Genomic DNA, 22,464 nt, shown 5'->3' with positions numbered 1-22,464 from the left:
GGACTTGAAATGAAGGGGTCTACAAACATTACATTGGTAACATACTGAGATAGTCACAGGCACGCGCTTATTGCCCGCGCTCCATCCAGTTACTGAGGGGTTGCGCAATCAGAGGGGAGGCTGAGCTCGTCGCTGCCTCACCTCTCGTCTCTTCCTGTATTTGCAGCGGAGCTCCGCAAATTTGGCGATTTTGACTATAAAATTATTGGAATCGTACAGCAATGACATTTATAACACAGATCAGTGGAAAAATCTTAATATTTATTTAATTTGATTCTTCTTTTTTTTACTTTTCGTAACAGCTATTTTCATTGGAGTATGACAGGCGAGGCTCTGCCTCCCCTGCCTCCCCTGACCGCACGTCCCTGATGTACAGAGGGGCTGGTAGAGGGGCTGGTAGAGGGGCTGGTAGAGGGGCCGGTAGAGGGGCCGGCACGGGGCCGGCAGAGGGCCGCGTGGCCACGCGCCTCGCAGCAGGGCGCGGTGTCTGCGTGCGCATCGAGCGGCCGCGGAATCTCCCGGACGTGGCCGCCACCATCGCCAGCCGTGATCTATCCACTGCTGAGTGTGGCTCAATGCGAACTCACGTTGTGGGCCGTGATAGTGGAACTCCCCCCCCCCCCCAGAGACGCATGGAAACTCGTGGAGATATACAGAATCCCATAGAGATACACAGAGACCCATAGATATACACAGAGGCCCATAGAGATACACAGAGACCCATAGAGATACACAGAGACCCATAGAGATACACATAGACCCATAGAGATACACAGAGACCCATAGAGATACACAAAGACCCATAGAGATACACAGAGGCCCATAGAGATACACAGTGACCCATAGAGATACACAGAGACACATAGAGACGGGGGGGGGGGGGGAGAGAAATGGGCTTTGAAGTCAATGGAGGTATCAGAGGGTGTTGTCTCAAACTGATAGATGGGTGCCTCACACAGTGACTGACACAGTGAATGAGAGTGACCAACACAGTGACCAACACAGTTAGGCCCACGTGGCGCTGGGAGCGGTGATTTTCGCTTTGAACTTCAGAAGCGTCACCACGGGGGTCATCACGGGAGATAATTGCTTCAAGTTTGCAAATTGTCCTTCCAGATGAAAGTGCGACCCACAAAGCACGGCCAACACAAGCCGCACGAGATGGAATGTACAGCTGTAGGCGACGCCTCGATTGTCATCGCACCTTGCGCTGTCGGGGTGAATCGACGATTCAAAACAAATGCGGTTTTGATCTTTCTACTACAGCCGCCCACTGACCGCCCATCGCTATCCAAAGCTAACCCGGGGGTGTGCATTTGGCACCGAGTCACGGTTGGTAGGGAGGGGAGGAAGGTGGGGGAGGACGGAGGAGGAGGGAGGAGGAATACATTCGGAAATCTGGCCTCACGGCCGTGTCTGCGCTGCGTCCCTCTGAGTGTTGGGACAACAGCGGCACAAAATAATCCTGAAAACTCCTCCCCATGGCATTTAATCAGCGGACGCCCCGTGACTATATTTGAATACTCTCGCCGGAATTCGAACAAACACTCGGTGAGGAAGCTGGTTTAACCCTTTCGCATTCCGATGACGTACATGTACGTCTATATTTGAAGTTTTCGTGACTGCAAGGATTCATACTCTTTGGTTTTTTCGGTAAAGTCACGTAGGTAATAAATAAATATGTAAAAACTACTCTATTAAATCACGACGTTTAGGAGGCAACACAAGCTTCCGTCTTCAGGTGGAACCGTTACAGCCAAATTGACTGTAGTAATTGAAGAGAGCGAATAGAAAAACGCGACTATATAGGGTAAGAGGGGGGGGGGGGAGCCAAGGTAGGGGGGGGTGCCGTGTGGAGTCGGGGGGGGGGGGCGGATGCTAAGCTGAGTTAAGCCAGAGTCTCAGGGGGTTGTTTCTCCACGGTGGGAGAAACAGCTTGGTGTATAGCACGGTCCGAGTATCCGTTCATCCTGAGGGCCAGATGTACATGTTCCAATTCACTGGCCAGGTGGTGTTGGTCAGAGATGCAGTGGGCCCTATGGTGTAGTGTTTTGATGAGGGAATTCTTTTGTGCCGGATGGTGGTGGGAATCATGCTTCATGTAGGAATCTGTATGGGTGGCCTTCCTGTATACAGAATGTCCCAAAGAGCCATCAAAATCATTACGTTGCCATACATAGCAGGCGCTACCAAAAATATTTCCAAAATTCTAGACAAACACAAGATCCAGGTCCGATTCAGTACAGTACACAAGATCCGAGATTCAGCGGCGAATGGGACACTGACCACCCTGCAACTTGCAGAAGTCTCAGAACGGGAAAAGGGTTCACATGGCTGCGGCGCTGGCGTTGTTTTTGAATAACCAAGAGACCAGACCATCAACTCCCTGCACTTGGGAACCCGGTTGTTTAAAGACGGTGGCCAGGCTGCCGCTGGGCCCAGGACTCGAACCCGGGCCCCACAGCGGGCCACCGCTCGCCGCGGTGCCGACGTCTCCGCCGCTGACTGTGCTCTCTATCGTGGCTGGCGCGCGTGTCGCAGGGTGGAGGCACTCCGTGACCAGGCCTACGCCATGGAGCAGGAGAAGGAGGCGCTGGTGGAGCTGATCCAGGAGGCTCGATCCAGCCGTGACATGTGGAGGATCAGTGAGGGTGAGACAGAGAACCCACCCCCCACCACCGTGTATCCTTAACAAGGCTGTTGGGGCAAGTGTTGTAAGTAGCGAGTATCAGGACCTGTGAAGGCTGGTTCGGCACACGCCGAGAGAGTGGGTGGCCAATACCACGCCAGGCCGCCTTTGTCTCCCCGGTAGCGATGTTTACACACTGCACCGGGTACTCATTTGAGGCTGAGTCGACCTTGGGGAGGCCCAGGACCGGTAATCGACACTGGTGTTGGCCGTGAGCGGGAATCGAACTCATGTCGCCGGGGTCGTAGCACAGCGCCAACTGCCACAACAACAGCCACCATTCGCCACTACGTGGCGGTGAGTGACTAGGCCTCGGCAAGGTAAGGTAAAAGTTAAAAGCTAAAAACAACGAGCCTACCTTTACCCTACCTTTTACCTTACCACAATACAATCACTCTACCCTACCTTTTACCCTTCAGCAGGTAAGGTAAAAGGTAAAAAGAAACGAGCCTACATTTTACCCTACCGTTTACCCTTACCCCATACAAATTACCCGATTACAGGGTAATTACTGGGATACTACACAGGAAAAAGGTTTATAACGGTAAATGCTAGGTAGAGCGCTTTCTTTTAACTCAGTCTGTTGTTGTTGTCGTTGTTGCCGTTATTGTCGTTGTCGTCGTCATCGTATCCTCAAATCTTGTAACTCAATTTTAACCCACTTCCCAATGTGGTATCGACTGCAAAACCTGGTATACTTATGTCATACTGATGACAATATATTCTATCATAAAAAAAACATTTTTAAACATTATTTTTATATGTTATGTTTTGGCTTGGGTCTAATTGTCCTCGGTCAACTCACGTTGGCTGTAATTGGCCACGGTCCCTTACGTTATGGCAAGCCTCGGGGCCACTTCCTGGAGTCGTGGAGTTCTGCCATTACTAGTACATTTAATAAAAGCGTGTTAATTTTTTTTTACTTATTAAATGGAGGCCACGGACTGCGCCACAGAGCTTTTAGCGGTAAACAAGGTACCGTGTTTACCGGGTAATACTTCGCGCTACCTTTACCCTACCGGGTAATTCTTCCGAGCTCCCTTTACCCTTCTCTTTACCTTACCCCTTGGCATGTCGACCACTTTACCCTTTACCTTTACCCTTTTACCCAGTAAAAAGGGTAAATTACCTTTCCTTGCCGAGGCCTAGTGGTGACATCACCACGGCGCCTGTGCCCACATCTACTCCGTGTCTCCCCTGCGTCCCCACATCTACTCCGTGTTTCCCCTGTGCCCACGTCTACTCCGTGTCTCTCCCGCGTCCCCACATCTACTCCGTGTTTCCCCTGTGCCCACGTCTACTCCGTGTCTCTCCCGCGTCCCCACATCTACTCCGTGTCTTCCCCGCGAGCCAGGCGAGAAAGAGGAGCTCGCCATGACAGCCGAGCGCCTGCTGTCGCGCACGCTCAGCGTGGCTGTGTCGCTGGAGACGGTGCGCAGCGCGGCGCAGCGGGAAGCGCTGCGGCGCGCCACAGCGCTCGTGGACGGCGTGGCGGAGCAGCTGCAAGGCGCTGGTGACGGCGATGACCCCGGCACCACCGCCGCCGCGGACGCCGCCGCGTGTCGCCTTCTCTCCTTCCGCAACGCCTGCTCCTCCGAGCCGAGTGCCGGCGCTGTCGACCACAAGTTCCAGGCGACCGTCATCGGCTGCGCCCTCGAGGATCAGAAGCGGCTGAAGCGGAGGGTGGAGATGCTGCTGAGGGGCGTGCGACTCGCCGGCGCGAGCCTCGATGATGATGACCGGCGTGGTGGCAGTTGCGGTGGCGACGACGACGACGATCGACGACGAGGGGGCGAGAGCGCCGCGCACGCACGGCCCGGCATGCGGCCTTCTTGCCAGAACGACGACGATGATGGCGGCGGCGGTGGTGGTGGTGCTAATGGTGCCTCTGCCGCGGTGACGATACCGCTAACCCCGCCGCCACCGCTGCATCTGCCACCCAAATCCCGACCGCCACAACCACCGCCCGCGCCGCACATTCAGAAGAATCAGCAGCAGCCGTGGGCTCCTCAGCCCCAGAATTTTCTTGCGAAGATTGTCACCACTCCCCCACCGTCGGCTCCTCTTCCACATACTCCTCAATTGCAGCAGCAGAAGCCTCCGTCCACCAGGCCGCAGAGTTTTGCGAAGCTCCATCCTCTCCGAGTCCACCTCCCACAGCGACCTCAACCTCAACATCAGCAGCCGAAGCAGCAGCAGCAGCAGGAGCAGCAGCAGGCCAAGGCCCAGGCTCAAGAGGCTGACGGCCCACACGACAACAAGAACCGCTCTCCACAGCCGCTGTTTCACTTGTCTGCTGAACAGCCGCGGCCTCCTGCCCAGGCCTTTCCATGTCACAACCAGGAGCACAACCCGCGGCCTCCTGCCCAGGCCTTTCCATGTCACTACCAGGAGCACAAACCGCGGCCTCCTGAGAGTCAAAACCAGCCCAGGAACCTCTCTCCGCTGGTCCACTCTCCTCAGCAACGCTTCATACAGCTGACTCGGAATCACCACCAGCCCAAGCCTCAGTCTCCTCAGAATGACCACCAGATCTTGAATCTATTTCCTCAGCAACACTTCATACAGCTAACTCAGAGACACCCAGAGCCCAAGCCTCAGTCTCCTCAGAATGACCATCAGATCTTGAGTGCCTCTCCTCAGCATCGCTTCATACAGCAGACGCAGACTCATCCAGAACCCAAGCCTCAGTCTCCTCAGAATGACCATCAGATCTTGAGTGCCTCTCCTCAGCATCGCTTCATACAGCAGACGCAGACTCATCCAGGGCCAAAGCCTCAGTCTCCTCAGAATGACCACCAGATCTTGAGTCTATCTCCTCAGCAACACTTCATACAGCTCACTCAGAGACACCCAGGGCCCAAGCCTCAGTCTCCTCAGAATGACCACCAGATCTTGAGTGTCTCTCCTCAGCAACGCTTCATACAGCAGACGCAGACTCGCCCAGGGCCCAAGCCTCAGTCTCCTCATAATGACCACCAGATCTTGAGTGTCTCTCCTCAGCAACGCTTCATACAGCAGACGCAGACTCACCCAGGGCCCAAGCCTCAGTCTCCTCAGAATGACCACGAAATCTTGAGTCTATCTCCTCAGCAACACTTCATCCAGCTCACTCAGAGACACCCAGAGCCCAAGCCTCAGTCTCCTCAGAATGACCACCAGATCTTGAGTCTATCTCCTCAGCAACACTTCATCCAGCTCACTCAGACTCACCCAGAGCCGAAGCCTCAATCTCCTCAGAATGACCACCAGATCTTGAGTCTATCTCCTCAGCAACACTTCATGCAGCTCACCCAGACTCACCCAGAGCCCAAGCCTCAGTCTCCTCAGAATGACCACCAGATCTTGAGTCTATCTCCTCAGCAACACTTCATCCAGCTCACTCAGACTCACCCAGAGCCCAAGCCTCAGTCTCCTCAGAATGACCACCAGATCTTGAGTCTATCTCCTCAGCAACACTTCATACAACTCACCCAGACTCACCCAGGGCCAATGCCTCAGTCACATCAGAATGACCACCAGCCCAAGATCCACTCCCCTCAGCCACAGGCCGAAGCCAAGCCCTCATCTCCCAAGCCCCAGTGCTCCCAGGGCCCTCCGCTTCCTCGGCAGAGGAGGACCATCAACATCACGATCCCGGTCGTCCACCACTGATGGATCCACCCTCTGCAGGCTGCCACAAACCCCCCCACACCCCCCCGAAGAACGACAACCACTTCGCAGCGACTCCCACAGCTCACTCTGCGGGAGCACGTTGGCATTCTACGCCGCCGCGCGATTGGCAGCAGTCCACGGGACCTTCACACGCGCGGCTCACCGCCTGCCGCATCCAAGCGGGGAGGCGATGCACGGCGCCGGTTCGCGTCGTTCACAAGCACGTGTCACTCGAGCCCGTGACCCGGTCACGTGACCGTAGTCACGAGCACGTGACCCGCTCACTAGCGAGCCAGAGCGGGCCGCACCACTCGTTCAAGAGTCATCGGCAATCCAGCAGAGTTGTTAAGTTGGGATAATTAATGGTGGGCTTCTCTCCGACTCTTACCTAACACCCTGTGTCACAGTGAGTCTATGGGGTCTCTGTTCAGGTCTATGGGTCATTTTGTGAGTCTATGGGTCTCTCAGTGAGTCCAGGGGTCTCTGGTGAGTTGATGGGTCTCTGTGTGAGTCTATGGGTCTCTGTGTGAGTCTATGGGTCTCTGTGTGAGTCTAAAGGTCTTGTGGGGGACGCGGGCCCCCGGCTCCCCCCCGGGGGAGGGTTGATCTCGGGAGGGCTGCTGTCTCCTGACTCCTCACTCGTGTGTGAGCCGCCGCTGCTCGACTCCTCGTTCACGGGGGGGGGGGGGGGGGGGGGCTGCCGCTCTCCGGCTCCTCTCCCCGCACCGCGGCCCTCGAGTCCGCGACCCCGAGTCCTGTCTGTGAGGCATAGCTCGGGGCTGGCACTCGGCTGCCTGGAATCAATCAGTCGCTTCTCAGCCACTCAAATGCGACGTCTCCGCTCTCACAACCCCGCGCACCAATCACATGCACGGAACGGGGGGTCAGGGGTCAAAAGGCAATGGCGTCACTCGCACACGCATTGCCACCGAGGGTGGGTAATGGAGATTGTTTAAAGGGCTGTGGGGCGGGCACTCGGGGTTGGTTTTAGAGCGACGCACCAATTGCACGCGCGGAATAGGGGGTCAGGGGTCAAAGGGCAATGACGTCACTCGCAAACGCGTTGCTGCTGTGGGTGGGTAATGGAGATTTAAAGGGCTGTGGGGTGGGTATTCAGGGTTGGTTTTAGAACGAGTATTACTGTACCCTTGGGCATTTAATAAATGGTTTAATCGTCCCCCGGCTCTTCTACGCAATGATGAATGCTGGCGACAGGATTCACGCGCAAACTCGGCAAATGTGCGCGTCAGACCCTTGCCCGATGGTCGCCCCGATATAGTTCGGCACGTGCCAATCTTCGCGTCCTGAAGAACGTACACACGCCACCACCCGCTCTCCCCACACTCTCAGAAACCACACAAAACTGTTTATGGATTACTAATCGTTTATTCCCGGCGTGCCTCATACTAAGTATCCCGGAGCCTGAAGCCGAAATCAGTGGGCAATTAACCTGTTCCACGGGGTCTAAACCCAATTTTTCCCGCCATTTTCGATTTATCCTCTCTAGGAATTACCGCGCCGTTCTCTACTTCTCTCTCGTACTCACAGTTCGATCCGTACGGAGCTCCTGCGGGCCAGTCCTCGCTGCACTGCGACTCGGCACACGGACGTTCGAGTGGCTGGAGAGTCGGCCGATTGCCGACTTGTGCCGGACACGAACTCACTCTATCTCTACCTTTCCTCGCCTTTTATTGTTCTTTACATCAAAGGAAGGTCGTCGCTGATCCGATGGCCTTCCCGGCCAATCAGATTGCTCGTTTGTACTATAGCGTTATTCGGACCGGTGCTCTTAGCGCCGTCCGCATCCAGGCTTCCACATCAAGGGGACTGCCGCTAATCTCCCGACCAATCAGAGTGCCTGCCCTGGTTTCCCGCCATTCGTGGCTCCGCCCCCTACCTGCCTGCTAACCCGTGTGTGTTGTGTGTGTCTCAACCGCGGGGTAGGCCTCGGCAAGGCAAGGTAATTTACCCTTTTTACCGGGTAAAAGGGTAAAGGGTAAAGTGGTCGACATGCCAAGGGGTAAGGTGAAGAGTAGGGTAAAGGCAGCTCGGAAGAATTACCCGGTTGGGTATAGGTAGCGCGAAGTATTACCAGGTAAACACGGTACCTTGTTTACCGCTAAACACTCTGTGGCGCAGTCCGTGGCCTCCATTTAACAAGTAATATTTAAAATAACTTTTTTTAAAAAACGCTTTTATTAAATGTACGAGTAATGGCAGAACTCCACGACTCCAGGAAGTGGCCCCGAGGCTTGCCACAACGTAAGGGACCGTGGCCAATTACAGCCAACGTCAGTTGAGGCTGGACAATTAGACCCAAGCCAAAACATAACATATATAAAATAATGTTTAAAAATATTTTTTTTATGATAGAATATATTGTCATCAGTATGACATAAGTATACCAGGTTTGCAGTCGATACCACATTGGGAAGTGGGTTAAATTTGAGTTACAAGATTTGAGGAGACGACAATGACAACGACAACAACGACAACAATGACAACAACGACAACAACGACAAGCGTGTACAATTAGAATCATCAAGAGTATTCTTTATGTATAAAGCGCTCTACCTAGCACTTACCGTTATAAACCTTGTTCATGTGTCGTAGTACCCTAGTAATTACCCTGTAATCGGGTCATTTGTATGGGGTAAGGGTAAAAGTAGGCTCGTTGTTTTTACCTTTTAACTTTTACCTTACCTTGCCAAGGTCTACCGTGGGGGCTGAGTAGCCTCATCGTGAGCGTGTAATTCCACGTTGATTCACGGCGCCGCAGCGCAATTGAGCCTGGGGAAGCCTCGGCCAATTCCCTGGCCCTAGGAAACCGTGGAGAATGCCCCCCCACGAGGAGGGCTCCTGGGTGAAAACATGTGGGCCAGGCGACTTCCCCGCGAGGCTCTATGTGGGGGTGGGTGCGGGTGTTCATGTGGGGGGTGGTGAGGGAAGAGCAGCGTCGGCCAGGCCGCTTGTTGGTGGTGGGATCTTAGGTGGGGCGTCGTCAGAGCGGCTTCGCCGCTGTGGCATCACAATCTCTATGTGAGTCTATGGGTCTCTGTATGAGTCTATGAATCTCTGTGTGAGTCTATGGGTCTCTGTGTGAGTCTATGAATCTTTGTGTGAGTCTATGGGTCTTTGTGTGAGTCTATGAATCTCTGTGTGAGTCTATGGGTCTCTGTGTGAGTCTATGAATCTCTGTGTGAGTTTATGGGTCTCTGTGTGAGTCTATGAATCTCTGTGTGCGTCTATGGGTCTCTGTGTGAGTCTATGGGTCTCTGCGTGGGACGAGGCTGTCAGGGCAGACCTTGGAGGTCGCCGCGTATCTCCTGTGCAGCAGCCGTGGGGTCTGGCGATGGGTGGGACGTGGACGGTAACGATGTGTGGTGGCAGTGGTGGCACTGGTGGTGGTGGTGGCGCTGGTGGCAGTGGTGGCACTGGTGGTGGTGGCACAGGTGGTGGTGGCACTGGTGGTGGTGGTGGCACTGGTGATGTTGGTGGCGGCGGTGGCGGCATTGCCGGCTTAGCCCGAGGTGACGTCTCCATCTGAATCCCCTAGCAGCTGCGTCAATAAGTGCCGATCGTAAATCCGTGGCCAATTACAGCCAACGTCAGTTGAGGCTGGACAATTAGACCCAAGCCAAAACATAACATATATAAAATAATGTTTAAAAATATTTTTTTTATGATAGAATATATTGTCATCAGTATGACATAAGTATACCAGGTTTGCAGTCGATACCACATTGGGAAGTGGGTTAAATTTGAGTTACAAGATTTGAGGAGACGACAATGACAACGACAACAACGACAACAATGACAACAACGACAACAACGACAAGCGTGTAAAATTAGAATCATCAAGAGTATTCTTTATGTATAAAGCGCTCTACCTAGCACTTACCGTTATAAACCTTGTTCATGTGTCGTAGTACCCTAGTAATTACCCTGTAATCGGGTCATTTGTATGGGGTAAGGGTAAAAGTAGGCTCGTTGTTTTTACCTTTTAACTTTTACCTTACCTTGCCAAGGTCTACCGTGGGGGCTGAGTAGCCTCATCGTGAGCGTGTAATTCCACGTTGATTCACGGCGCCGCAGCGCAATTGAGCCTGGGGAAGCCTCGGCCAATTCCCTGGCCCTAGGAAACCGTGGAGAATGCCCCCCCACGAGGAGGGCTCCTGGGTGAAAACATGTGGGCCAGGCGACTTCCCCGCGAGGCTCTATGTGGGGGTGGGTGCGGGTGTTCATGTGGGGGGTGGTGAGGGAAGAGCAGCGTCGGCCAGGCCGCTTGTTGGTGGTGGGATCTTAGGTGGGGCGTCGTCAGAGCGGCTTCGCCGCTGTGGCATCACAATCTCTATGTGAGTCTATGGGTCTCTGTATGAGTCTATGAATCTCTGTGTGAGTCTATGGGTCTCTGTGTGAGTCTATGAATCTTTGTGTGAGTCTATGGGTCTTTGTGTGAGTCTATGAATCTCTGTGTGAGTCTATGGGTCTCTGTGTGAGTCTATGAATCTCTGTGTGAGTTTATGGGTCTCTGTGTGAGTCTATGAATCTCTGTGTGCGTCTATGGGTCTCTGTGTGAGTCTATGGGTCTCTGCGTGGGACGAGGCTGTCAGGGCAGACCTTGGAGGTCGCCGCGTATCTCCTGTGCAGCAGCCGTGGGGTCTGGCGATGGGTGGGACGTGGACGGTAACGATGTGTGGTGGCAGTGGTGGCACTGGTGGTGGTGGTGGCGCTGGTGGCAGTGGTGGCACTGGTGGTGGTGGCACAGGTGGTGGTGGCACTGGTGGTGGTGGTGGCACTGGTGATGTTGGTGGCGGCGGTGGCGGCATTGCCGGCTTAGCCCGAGGTGACGTCTCCATCTGAATCCCCTAGCAGCTGCGTCAATAAGTGCCGATCGTAAATCCCCCGCCCTCCCCCTCCCAACTCCTTCCCGTGAACGACGTCCTCCTCGCCGATGTTTTTGCGTTCGCTGATCCCGTGTTGACGTGGGGGCTCGTCTGGCCGCGGTGTCGGGTTCCATCTACGACGCAGACAATGTGGATTCCGTGGCCCAAGTTCAATTCAAGCCGCTCGGGACAGTGTTCACCCCGAAGGACCCCTTCCGTGCCGTCTGACAATGCGGCTGCCACCTCCGCAACCGCAGCCCGAGAATTGCAATGTAATCTTGTTGGCTTCACGAGTGCAGTTCAGCGTTCCTCGCTTTCCCCCGGCGCGGCCAAGCTTTTAATAAATGGATGTTCTCCTCGGAGAGCTCGGGTTCTCCCGGTGCACGGGCATTTGTCGTTGTTGATGTTATTGTTGTCGTCGACATCGTTGAACTGAGGAACGACGTTCAACAATAACACCGTCAAGGAATTACGTTTCAGGTAAAGTCCCCGCGTGGGTGTTCGCGGGGCTGAGTCGTGAGACGTCACGCTGCGATGCCCCTGGGCTGGGGGGGTAAACTCTCCAACTCCCACAGATAACAACAACGACGCCTCCTCCTCGCCCTCATCACGGCTCGAGCCAACCTTGCAGCTGAGCAGCTGGCCAACTCGGCCGGCGTGAGTTCGTACCCGACGCGTAGACAGGAGCTTTCCAGACAGGGGCTTTCCAGACGGGAGCTTTCCTGTGGCTCCTGTTTGGTTGCAGCTTCGCCAGCCGGCGGGCTTCGTGATGGCTCTCAGCGTGGACTCCTCTGCGCCGCGGTGGCCAGGAGATGTTATCTCCCGCGCCTGCTATGCAGGAGGTCGTGGGCTCGATCCCGACTCTGACGCCTGTTGTATATTTAGAGTTAAATCTAAGACCATCCCGAAAGCAGTTGTTGAGCTCCAGTATGCTGACGATGCTGTAGTGTGTCCACTCAGAAGCGGATCTTCAGGCAATAGTCAAAGCTGTTACTGGGGCATATGAGAGAATGGGACTGACGCTTAATATTGTAAAGACTCAGGTTCTCCATCAACCAGTTCTCAATGAGCAGTCCCCAGCTCCAACAATTGACATCCACGGCGAGACTGGAAATTGTTGAGCATTTCCCATGCGTCGGAAGCCTTCTTTCACAGAATGCTGACGTCGTCAAAGAAATCCAAACTCGCCTGAAATGGTGCAAGTGGAGGTTTCGGCGGGCTGAGGAAAAGGGTGTTTGAGGTTCGTGACATCAGGTCCAAAAACTAAGATCGCGGTTTATCAAGCGGGTCGTAATCTCTACCTTACTGCACGAAGCTGAGACGTGGAGAACACCACAGGGGACATCCCAAAGCACCTCGAGAGGTACCATCAACACTGCCTGCGGAAGATCCTTAAAGTCCGGTGGGAAGACAGACGCACTAACATCAGCGTCCTCTCTCCCGAAGCAAAACGCCATCGACTCCCCCAGCTTAGTCGGGCTGTGCGCGTTCAAGAGGAGTGCAGAGAAAGGGCTTCAAGGATGTCCTCAAGGCCACATGAGGTAGAAGTTGCACCATCGACACCAACTCTCTCACTGACAATGCGTGAGAGGGCTCTGAGATCCGCCACAAACGCAAGTGCAAATGTCAGGCAACTCGTCTTCTCCCCGTCCATGACGATGTCTTGATTGATGCGAGCGTACGCAGTAGGTCCAGTGCAGTTATGGGACTAGACGAGAAGTTGGGACGATGACTCTCAGGCACAATTTAAGGGTTGTCAAGAGAGAGGGAAGCGAGCGATGTTGAACGGTGATGCATTTGGAGACATTTTACTCTGGTGCGTTTTGTTAAACACGTGACCTGCCGGTCCATAACGAGAATTAAATCCGCTGGCAATGTTTTGTTTTGTGAGCAGTTTCTTTCCCATCCAGTATGTGTCGTTTTAGTATAACGTTTAGCTTCCCTTTGTTTTCAAGTGAATTTAATGGTTTGCCAGTAGAGTCTTGTGTTTTTTTTTTCAATTTCTAATAGTTTGATGAGAGGATGAAAATGTAGCGGTTTGTACTAGACGAGTCCATTTGATTTTGTGTTCTATAGATAATCCAATCGGGCAGGTTGTTTGATATTTTTTGCATTATTCCAGGCTATAATTTATTCGCAGATGTTCGCATCAAACCAAGGTGGTCGATCACCCTTTATTCTGAACAGTTTTTGTTTTTACAGAGGGCATTTGTGTCTCAATCATTGTTTAAGGAATCGCTTCTTAAAATATGTCCAAGCACTTTCGAAAACTGTGATTTTGCTCACCGCATCTCAGTCGGAATGGAGAGCGTCATTTATGCCTGCTGGAAGGTCAACATTTTTTTTAAATGATAGTTTTATCATTATTTCATGAGGTATTTTAGTCCTCTTTGTTCGATGAATGCCAAAGATAATTGCACGGTCACAAAGATGATTACCCAAGACTGCCACTTTTGAAAATGGACTGGGGCAAATTTGTGAGTAGGATATGGACGACACATCTTGAGTTTTTTTTTATTGGGTCTCGTAGTTGAAGTAATCAGTGGGTTTCGATTGTACTGGTTGGTAAAGTTGAATGCGTCATGCGGTAGGTTTAGCCAATTTAAATTTTATTTTACCACTAAGCTGAGGCTCCTGTTTTTTCAGAAGCGAACTGGCCACAAATTATAGCTCAGCGAAGCGATTTACCACGTGGACATGTATATTCACCAAATACTCTCAAAGTGTGTTTCAAAATGTGGAGGGAAAACCCGGAGGACCCGAAGAAAAATCCACGCGACCACGGAGAGAGAGACTCCAAATGTAGAGCAGGCGTCAGGGTTGGGATCGAACCCACGACCTCCTGTATACAAGGCGAGGTAGTCAACACCTCGCTACCGTGGCGCCCACAGAGCAAAACAGCACAAGGCCTGCCGAGTAACGCATACAATACACACAACGTTGTCCCACGTCCGACCGCATGGGTGCATGTGCGTGAATGAAACCGCACGTGAGCCAATTTTGGGTAGAAATACGTTCGCCGGGTGATGTAAGGTCCCCCTGTAATCAACATTTAACCTTAGGTAACGGGTGAAGTAATTTCATCCGGAAATTCACTTGGTATGTTGCGCCTCGGTGGTCTACAGCAACACAATCGGAGTGAAATGTCCGTCTGTCTAACACGCAGGGGCCTTTCGCGACCAATATCCACAAAATAGTTTTTTTTGGGTTGCATCGCGTAAATATAAATGCGACATTAAACCCGCCCCGCCACCCTACACAGCCAATCAGTAAAGTTTCGTCACGTAAACCAAACGTGCCAATTCGTTACTAGCACAGCACACACCGATTGTGCGTTGGAGAGCAAACCCAGAACAACATTTACAATTCGAGTAGCGCGACCTGTCGCCGCTACTCACAACCAGCATCACCCGGGCGACAGCCAGAGTTGTCGTGGGTTTATAACTCTGTCCGTCGCCTGATGATGCCGGTTGCAATGACTGGCTCAGCGGTGGTGCAGCAGAGTGCCGGCCGATACGGACCGCAGCTCGAGACGATCAAAGGAATTGTCTGTCACACCCGAGGCCTCCGAGTTTTTTTTCTCCGAGAGAATGCGACCAATGGGAGGCGTTGCGTGTGCGCATGCCCGGACCGGTTTCTGTTGCTGTTGTTGTAGTAGCTGCTGCTGCTGTCACGCACAGAAGGAGAAGCAGAAGGAGTAGGAGGAGAAAACGCGGCGTGTGTTTTGAAGACGAAATCGTTGCGGCGGCAGCCGACCTCGCGACGCAAAATAAACCTCACGTGGCGTCGTCGTCGACGAGCACGTGGGCAAGACAGGTCACCAAATAGCCAAGCAGACTCCCGGCGCAGCTGCACCCGATCCACCCCACCCCACCGACCACGTGCAAAATAAACGCGCGTCTTGCAAGGTGGAGGGGATCCATTGTGTGCTTCCGTCTGTTGAATGAGTCACCCCCCCCCCCTGCGCTCAACACCCCCCCCCCACCACCATCATCGCCCTGCGCCGTCAGGGCTCGCACACGGATCGTCTCATCATTGTTCTGTTTTTAGGAACGGCATTGATATTTTTAGCTTGCGACGACGCCAAAGTGTAAATCTTCAAAAGTCAACCGCGCACAAAGCGATCCACCCGCCCCCTCCCCCCGTTCGAAAGCGCGTCGAAGATGCGTTTGCGTCCACGTCCGGTTTGTTATGCCTCTGGGCCCGTGGTGGAAATTCCACGTTCCCACGGCAGGGGCGAGTCTCGACGGGACGTTGCAGCTTGAGGCAGCGGGGGGATGACGACGACAGCGGTGGTGGGAGCGGAGACACATCCAGCAGTGCGTAGATCACGGCCCGGCGATGATCGAGAAGGCGAGCGTGCGAGAGATTTTAGTTTGTTTTTAAATCGACGAACGCGCAAGTTTGATTTGCATGGGAGCGGTGGCGCAGCGGTTAGCGCACTGCGCGATCACGAGCGAATGTCCTGCCCCGAACTCCGTCCCCGCCTCCAGCCTCGCCCGACTGGCACTGACCAGTGCGGGGAAGTATGGTCAAAGAACCCCATGACCAACACGGCATGGGCAGCAGATTGTCAGCGTGGCTGTCAATTAATCGTGGTCGATTATTATCGTTGTCGTTGTGAGGTTGACTTTTGTCTACTGCACGAGGGTTGGCGCAGATGTGACACGCGGGCCTCACAGCAAACGGGGCCCCAGTTCGACCCCCACCCCCCATCGCGTGGCGCCTTCACCGTGTGGGAGTTGTGCGTCGCACAGGGCGATTGGCATTGGCCAAACATCCCCAATGCTGACCCTGCAAATCGCCCGATGTTTGTTTTTATCTTCCCAGGTAAGTGTCCCAGCACTGAACAGCTGCGCAGCGCTTTGTCGGAAGCGACCCGGCTATCACAAATGATAGCCCGACCAAGTGGGCGATCATCGTCGTCGTCGTCATCGCGTGGGAATTTGTAGCGGCGACCAAACACTCTGAGCGCGTGTGGATGTCGAGTCTAAATGTGGAGGGGAAAAAGCGGAGGAGCCGGTGAAAAATCCACGCGACCACGGAGAGAGAGAGACGCAAACTCGAAATATACAGCAGCAGCAGGCGTCAGGGTCGGGATTGAACCCCACGACCTCCTGCGTACCAGGCGAGGTATCAACATCTCCTAGCCGCCGTGACTTCGGGCGCGATCACAGCAACAGCGGCAGCAGCAGCGCGACCCATCGCCCCAACGCGACGACTGGAGACTCGCCGACGCTTTCCTGGGTAAATGAGCAGAGCATGTAATGTCATATTCACAAAAAAACTTGCTTCATGTGTCACCAGAGAATGTTTGTGTGTATGTTGAACTTCTTTCGCACCGTACGTAGCCAACCGCGCTAATCGGAGGTGCGGGGAAAGGACAACAAACTGAACACAACAACAACATAAAACACTCAAATCAGTTCTAAAGAAATGAGTGTTCCAGCCTCAGAGAAACGGAGGCTCCACGCACATTCCCGCTGACGATGATCTAAGTCGACCCTGGGCCTCCGTCCGGTCGGCAGCCTGAACCAGCTGCTGCGAGGGAGACAAAGGCGGCCGGGCGTGGTTGCTGCCCCCCCCCCCCCTCCTCGTGTGCCGTGCCGGCCTTCGCAGGTGCTGCTCGCTGACAGCCCTTTGGCCCGAGGGGGGAAGGTGTCGATGACTTCCGCGCCTCCGATGAGCACGCGTCGGCTACGTACGGTGCGAAAGAAGCGCAACGCACGCACACGGGACGCCCGGGTCGCTGCCGCCGCCTTTCAGAGCGCCCCGTGATTAATGGGCGCTGGGTGCCTCGCGGCAAGAGCTCCACACCCTGTGCACATCCATTGTGTCGGACAAACACCCTGACACCAGCCTGCGGGTGCACACCACCACCCCCACCACAACCACCACCACCACTACTACCCCCACCATCAGCCCCACCACAACCACAACCACCACCACCCCCACCCCCACCACCATCAGCCCCACCACCATGAGCCCCATCACCACCACCACCCCCACCACCACCCCCACCACCATCAGCCCCACCACCATGAGCCCCATCACCACCACCACCACCGATCTGATTGCCACCGCCGCCACCACCACAGCTACATCTCGTTTGGGTGTTCTACGGAAAGTCCGGCTGTGCGCCCGTCATAGAAAGGTGGAATTTCCATCGCCGATCCGAGGCGACGTCGAATCGCCGAGATGCTCCTCGCTCAGTGCTCCTCCACTGCGGCGGGGGGGGGTCGGGGGGGGGGGGTCAAGGCGGGGGGGGGGACACGTGATGAGCCGTAACATTCAGGGCCACAGCGAGGGGTAGACTGGGTGCGGTGTGCACGGAAAATAAAAAAAAATCATGGTTAAGCTCGCTCACCCCGAACAAACTCGGTTGAAATTAATCCATAAACATCGACGGATTCATCATCATCATCGTCACTCGCTGGTCCGCGGCGGTCCGAGAGGCTCCCGGGGTTAGTGGATCACCTCTCTTGGTGATCATCATCACCGCCACCATCACCAGGTTGGCGCTCGCGCCTGTCATTGGAGCCGCGACGCACGCAGCTCCATCCCCGCTCATCATCACGGTGGCTCGGAGATGTCGACTACCTCGCCTGGTATGCAAGGAGGTCGTGGGTTCGATCCCGACCCTGACAATGCCTGCTGCTGTATATTTTGAGTTTGTGTCTCTCTCTCATCATCATCATCACGGTGGCTAGGAGATGTTGACTACCTCGCCTGGTATGCAGGAGGTCGTGGGTTCGAACCCGACCCTGACGCCTGCTGCTGTGTATTTGGAGTTTGCGTCTCGCTCTCTCCCCGTGGTCGCGTGGATTTTGTATCCGCGTCTTCCGGGTTTCCCCTCCACATTTCGCATCAACAACACAACGCGTTGAGAGTATTTGGCTGCCAGACATTTCCAAGCGATGAGCCACTTCGTTGAGCTATCAATTGTGGTCAGGTCGCTTTCTGAGCGACACAACTCAGTGGGGCCTTACCTGGTAACATTAAAACAAATTGTGGTTGAATAGTAATAAATAAATATACGGCCACAGACTGGCCAGCAAAACAGAAATGATGACACGAGTAGAACACTTGTATGCAATGGGTCAAGATTATTAAATTTACCCCCCTGCACCCCTCCCCCCCACAGCTTCCTCCCCTCCTCCACGCTAACCGCTGCACCACCGCTCGCCACATTCACGTCGTAACCAACACCATCATCATCATCCAGGCAGGGCAGCGGTGAGCGGTAATCAAACTCTCGCCGGCTCCGCTGTGGCTCCCAATCTCCGTTGTGTTACCACCTTGCAACACCGACTTGTTCCGTCTGTGCAACCAAGCAGCAGCAGCAGCGGTGGCGATCCCAGCAGCGGCAGCGGCGTCGCTCAGAGCGATCTCGGGACGCCTCGAGGCGGGCTCCGTGCGTCAGCGATTTCGTTTCAAGTCGACGGTGGAGCAGGCGGGGAGCTGTGGCGCCTCCATCCTCGAGTCGCGCTCTCGTGAGCAGCAGGGGCAGCCGTGCCCATCTCTCCCGCGCGCTTCCACACAGAGTGGTGGGGTGGCACGTGCCCCCCCCCCCCCAATGATCCCATCGAAATCCCTAATTTCGATCGGATCATTGGGGTTTATTAGTAATAAATCGGCATTTTGCGACCCCCACTGCCACTGTGTAGCATATTGTTACGTGCCAGGGACTCTATGAGATGATAGGATAATAGTCTGAGTCCATAATTGGCAATAAGTAACGGCAAAGCAGTTATAAGTGACTCACATAATCGTGCGCAGTTGCGTGTACGGCACACGACTTCCCTGAAGGCATCAACACCTCCAGCGAGCGCGATGCCGATCACACAACGCGGTTCCAATTCGACCCTCGATCGATGGCTGCGCCATGGCCGCACACACGTCGAAAATAAAGCAAGGGACAACTCCTTACTTACTAACAACTCCTTACTAACAACTCCTTACTAACTAACAACTCCTCTATCATTTTTCGATTTAAAGCTTTCGTGACTGCAGGGATTCATCTTCTTGGTTCTTTCGGTAAAGTCACGTAGAAGGGAAGTAATCTATATATATAAAATCGCAAATCTGTCTGTCTGTCGGTCTGTCTGTGTGTGTGTCTGTGTATCGGACCATACGCAGTTTCATTGGACGAAATGTCAGGGATTTGCGAGACACGATTGGTTCGGCGGTTGCCCCTGGCAACGGGTAGCGACGCATTCGCCGCGGGGTGGACGCCATTTTTAATTCCCGTTAAAAATAGGTGCACGCATTAAATTCATCAAAGTTTAACGTCCTCTTCACTCCCCCCCCACCACAATGTGTGCAATTACTATTATAGGGTCGGTAGATTATAAAATTATAGCGATTAGACAGTATTATTGTAGCGCGGGGGGGGGGGGGGGGAACGGCACCAGTACCCAGCCTCAGCCGGGTGGGCAATTTAGGCGAGGCCAGAGGCTCTGCACGGTACTAGGCCTCGACACCCCACCACACTATAGGCCGTACATATTACTGCACAGCGGCCGAGGAGATCGTGGCTGGGGGGGGGGCAGGGGTAGCAGCCCATCTGTGTATATATGTAAGGTTATTAAGAAATATATTTTTCACCCGGGCAACGCCGGGTACTTATGCTAGTAAAATAATAAAAATAAAACATAATAAAATAATTCTCACCACGTTTCGGCCACTACGCAAGCAGCCGTCCTCAGGTGAAACCAGGTCTGTCGAGGCGACAGCGTCTGAATGTTCTGAATGTTCAGACGCTGTCGCCTCGACAGACCTGGTTTCACCTGAGGACGGCTGCTTGTGTTGTGGCCGAAACGTCGTGAGAATTATTGTATTATGTTTTATTTTTATTATTTTATTACTTCCCTTCTACGTGACTTTACCGAAAGAACCAAGAAGATGAATCCTCTATCATTTTTCATTTCTGGAGGGGTTGCCCCCCCTACCTGTAAATCCTGGCTCCGCCATTGGATGATGGGCAAAGTCCCCCCCCCCCCCCGCTGGCCCCCAAACAGGATTTGAACTCTCAAGCCTTCCACCTTGCGAGCCACCCGCTCCACCAAAGAGCAACAACGAACTTGCGGGAGCCGTCCACGCAGGCGCCGGCTACATCGGGCGTGTGGGGGAGAGGGCGGGTTGACTCTGGTTGGGTTGACTGGCTGGGTGACTCTGGCTGAGTGATTCTGGTTGGGTGACTGGTTGGGCGACGGTGTGGGAACGACCTCCCAATTAGCATGCGAGATGCTAGTAGCTTATTCACACGTTAAAAAGTGTCCATTGAAGATCCATCTCTCTTTCGTTACTTTCAAAACGTCATCGCTTCTTCTTTCCTTGCTTGTTGCTAGACGAGTTTCCGCCTTCCCATGGCATGGCGCCGCTGAGAACGATTTCAGGGCGCTCCATACATTCAAATGATTATCGTTGTTGGTCTTAATTCCCGGTGGGGTTGGTCAGCCTCCCAGGTCGACACGAAGTCGTTGGTGGTCTGTCTCTCTCTGTGTGTGTGTTTGTGTGCACGGATCTCCATTTCGCGGGTCGCAGTGTGGGGTGGCTCACAAACCGGCTTGCTGGCTTTCCTCGTCTGCGTTCGTGGTGCCGTGCTCCGGGCTTTATTGGGGTGCCCAGAGCAGTCTTTGTGGGTTTGTTGTCGGAGTCATCAAGATTCTCAGTCTGGTTTCCATAGCGAGTGGGATGTTCATGGTGCAGCGTGTAGGGTGTTCACGGGGTGTGCACGATGAACATGTATTTAACAATAACTACCTCGCCTGGTATGAAGGAGGTCGTGGTTACGACCTCGTCTCTGACACTGCCTGCTGCTGCTGTATATTTGGAGTTTGCGTGTCTCTCTCTCTCCCCGTGGTCGCGTAGATTTGTCTCTGGGCCCTCTGGGGGTTACCCTCCACATTTAGTATCAACATCACGCGTTTACAATTATTTGGCTGCTGATATAAATTTCGTTAAAACCGCCACCGCCAAACCCGACGCAGGCAATCGGCAAGGCTTGTCACGTAAACAACACGACAACATCTACAATTGTTGGAGAGTAAAACCACAATGTTTAAAATTGTTAATGTTGTGGGTTTACTCTCCAACACACCGGCGTGCTGTTCTCGCAACGAATTGCCACGTTTTGTTTATGTTACAAACCTTCCTCATTGGCTGTGTCGGGTGGTGGCGGCTTTAACGACGCATTTCTATTTATGCGATCTAACCCCAACACCTCTTATGGATGATATTAATCGTGAAAGCCTACGATGTGTTAAACTAATTTTTTTTATTGTTTGTTCTTTAAGTTAACATTTTATACTGGTAGGAGCCTCCTGGTTACACCAGCCCACAGGAGATTATTGTGTCCGTCGTGCAGGGAGGGGCTGGGTGGGGAGGGTGGGGAGGGGCTGGGTGGGGAGGGTGGGGCTGGGTGGGGGCTGGGTGGGGAGGGTCTGGTCACCCCGTGGTGCCCTTATAAAACTCACCGTTTCACCTACTCACGCCGGCTTGTGCCCGCCCTCACAGTCGGCCATATTTGCGGAATACACCACGCCGCCGTTGACCCTGGCCATTGACCGAGCAACCCAACGTTCCTACCAGCTCCCTCCGCAGGAATGTGTTGAAAAATGTAAGAACCCGATGTGATGTTTGAATAAAATGAGAGGCAATCCCCCAAGATTCCAGCGTTCGACTTAAGAACGTCCGCACTTGCGAACAACGAAACAACCACGAGACGTTGTTGTCCGTCACCGTCCCCACTTGCGAACCGAGCCGTGGAGAACTATTTTGTTCGGCGGAGCCAGATGCAGCGAGTCCCCAGCATCAACATGCCGATGTACGACGACGTGGGGGGGGGGGGTGATAAAAATTAAGGTACTGGGACTATTTTTAGTCAGACAAATCTAAAATGATGGCGAAACCTCATCAAATTTATCTCCTTCGAAGTGGTCTCCTGCTGATCGAACGACGATTCCAGCGATTGCTGGCACGTGTTGTTGGGGCCGCTGGTCCCCGAAGTCCCTCCGTGCTCCGTGCCTATGGCAGGGGCTCTGCTGTTCGTCGACCCCTCGCTGCTCTGCGAGCAGCTGCTGCCTGTCGCTGGGCTCATCGCCCGACGGCTCCCCCCCCCCTTGTCCGTCCCTCCCCGAGCTCGTGTGAGAGGCATCGCTCGCCGCACGCTCTCGTTCACCTGTAAACGCTGCGTTGTCTCTCCATGAATCACGCGCTATTAAACGGGGGTCA

At 53.9% G+C, this 22,464-nt stretch overlaps 1 protein-coding gene across 1 annotated transcript in view; it reads left to right on the top strand.

The window, feature by feature from the left end:
* Nucleotides 1-13,107, top strand: part of LOC133340793 (uncharacterized) — an 18,631-nt gene extending 5,524 nt beyond the window's left edge. Inside the window, exons 2-3 of the mRNA XM_061549192.1 lie at nucleotides 2,542-2,651; nucleotides 4,044-13,107. Coding sequence (XP_061405176.1) covers nucleotides 2,542-2,651; nucleotides 4,044-6,343 — 2,410 coding nt within the window. The 3' untranslated portion in view covers nucleotides 6,344-13,107. The remainder of the gene's footprint in view (nucleotides 1-2,541; nucleotides 2,652-4,043) is intronic.
* Nucleotides 13,108-22,464: the final 9,357 nt, after the last annotated feature.

This window comes from Lethenteron reissneri, chromosome 10, assembly GCF_015708825.2.
Source record: "Lethenteron reissneri isolate LAM-NWPU_2019-01 chromosome 10, ASM1570882v1, whole genome shotgun sequence".
Classification (NCBI taxonomy): domain Eukaryota; kingdom Metazoa; phylum Chordata; class Hyperoartia; order Petromyzontiformes; family Petromyzontidae; genus Lethenteron; species Lethenteron reissneri.
Note: the sequence above shows the minus strand (reverse complement) of the source record. Positions and strands in the feature narration are given on the sequence as shown.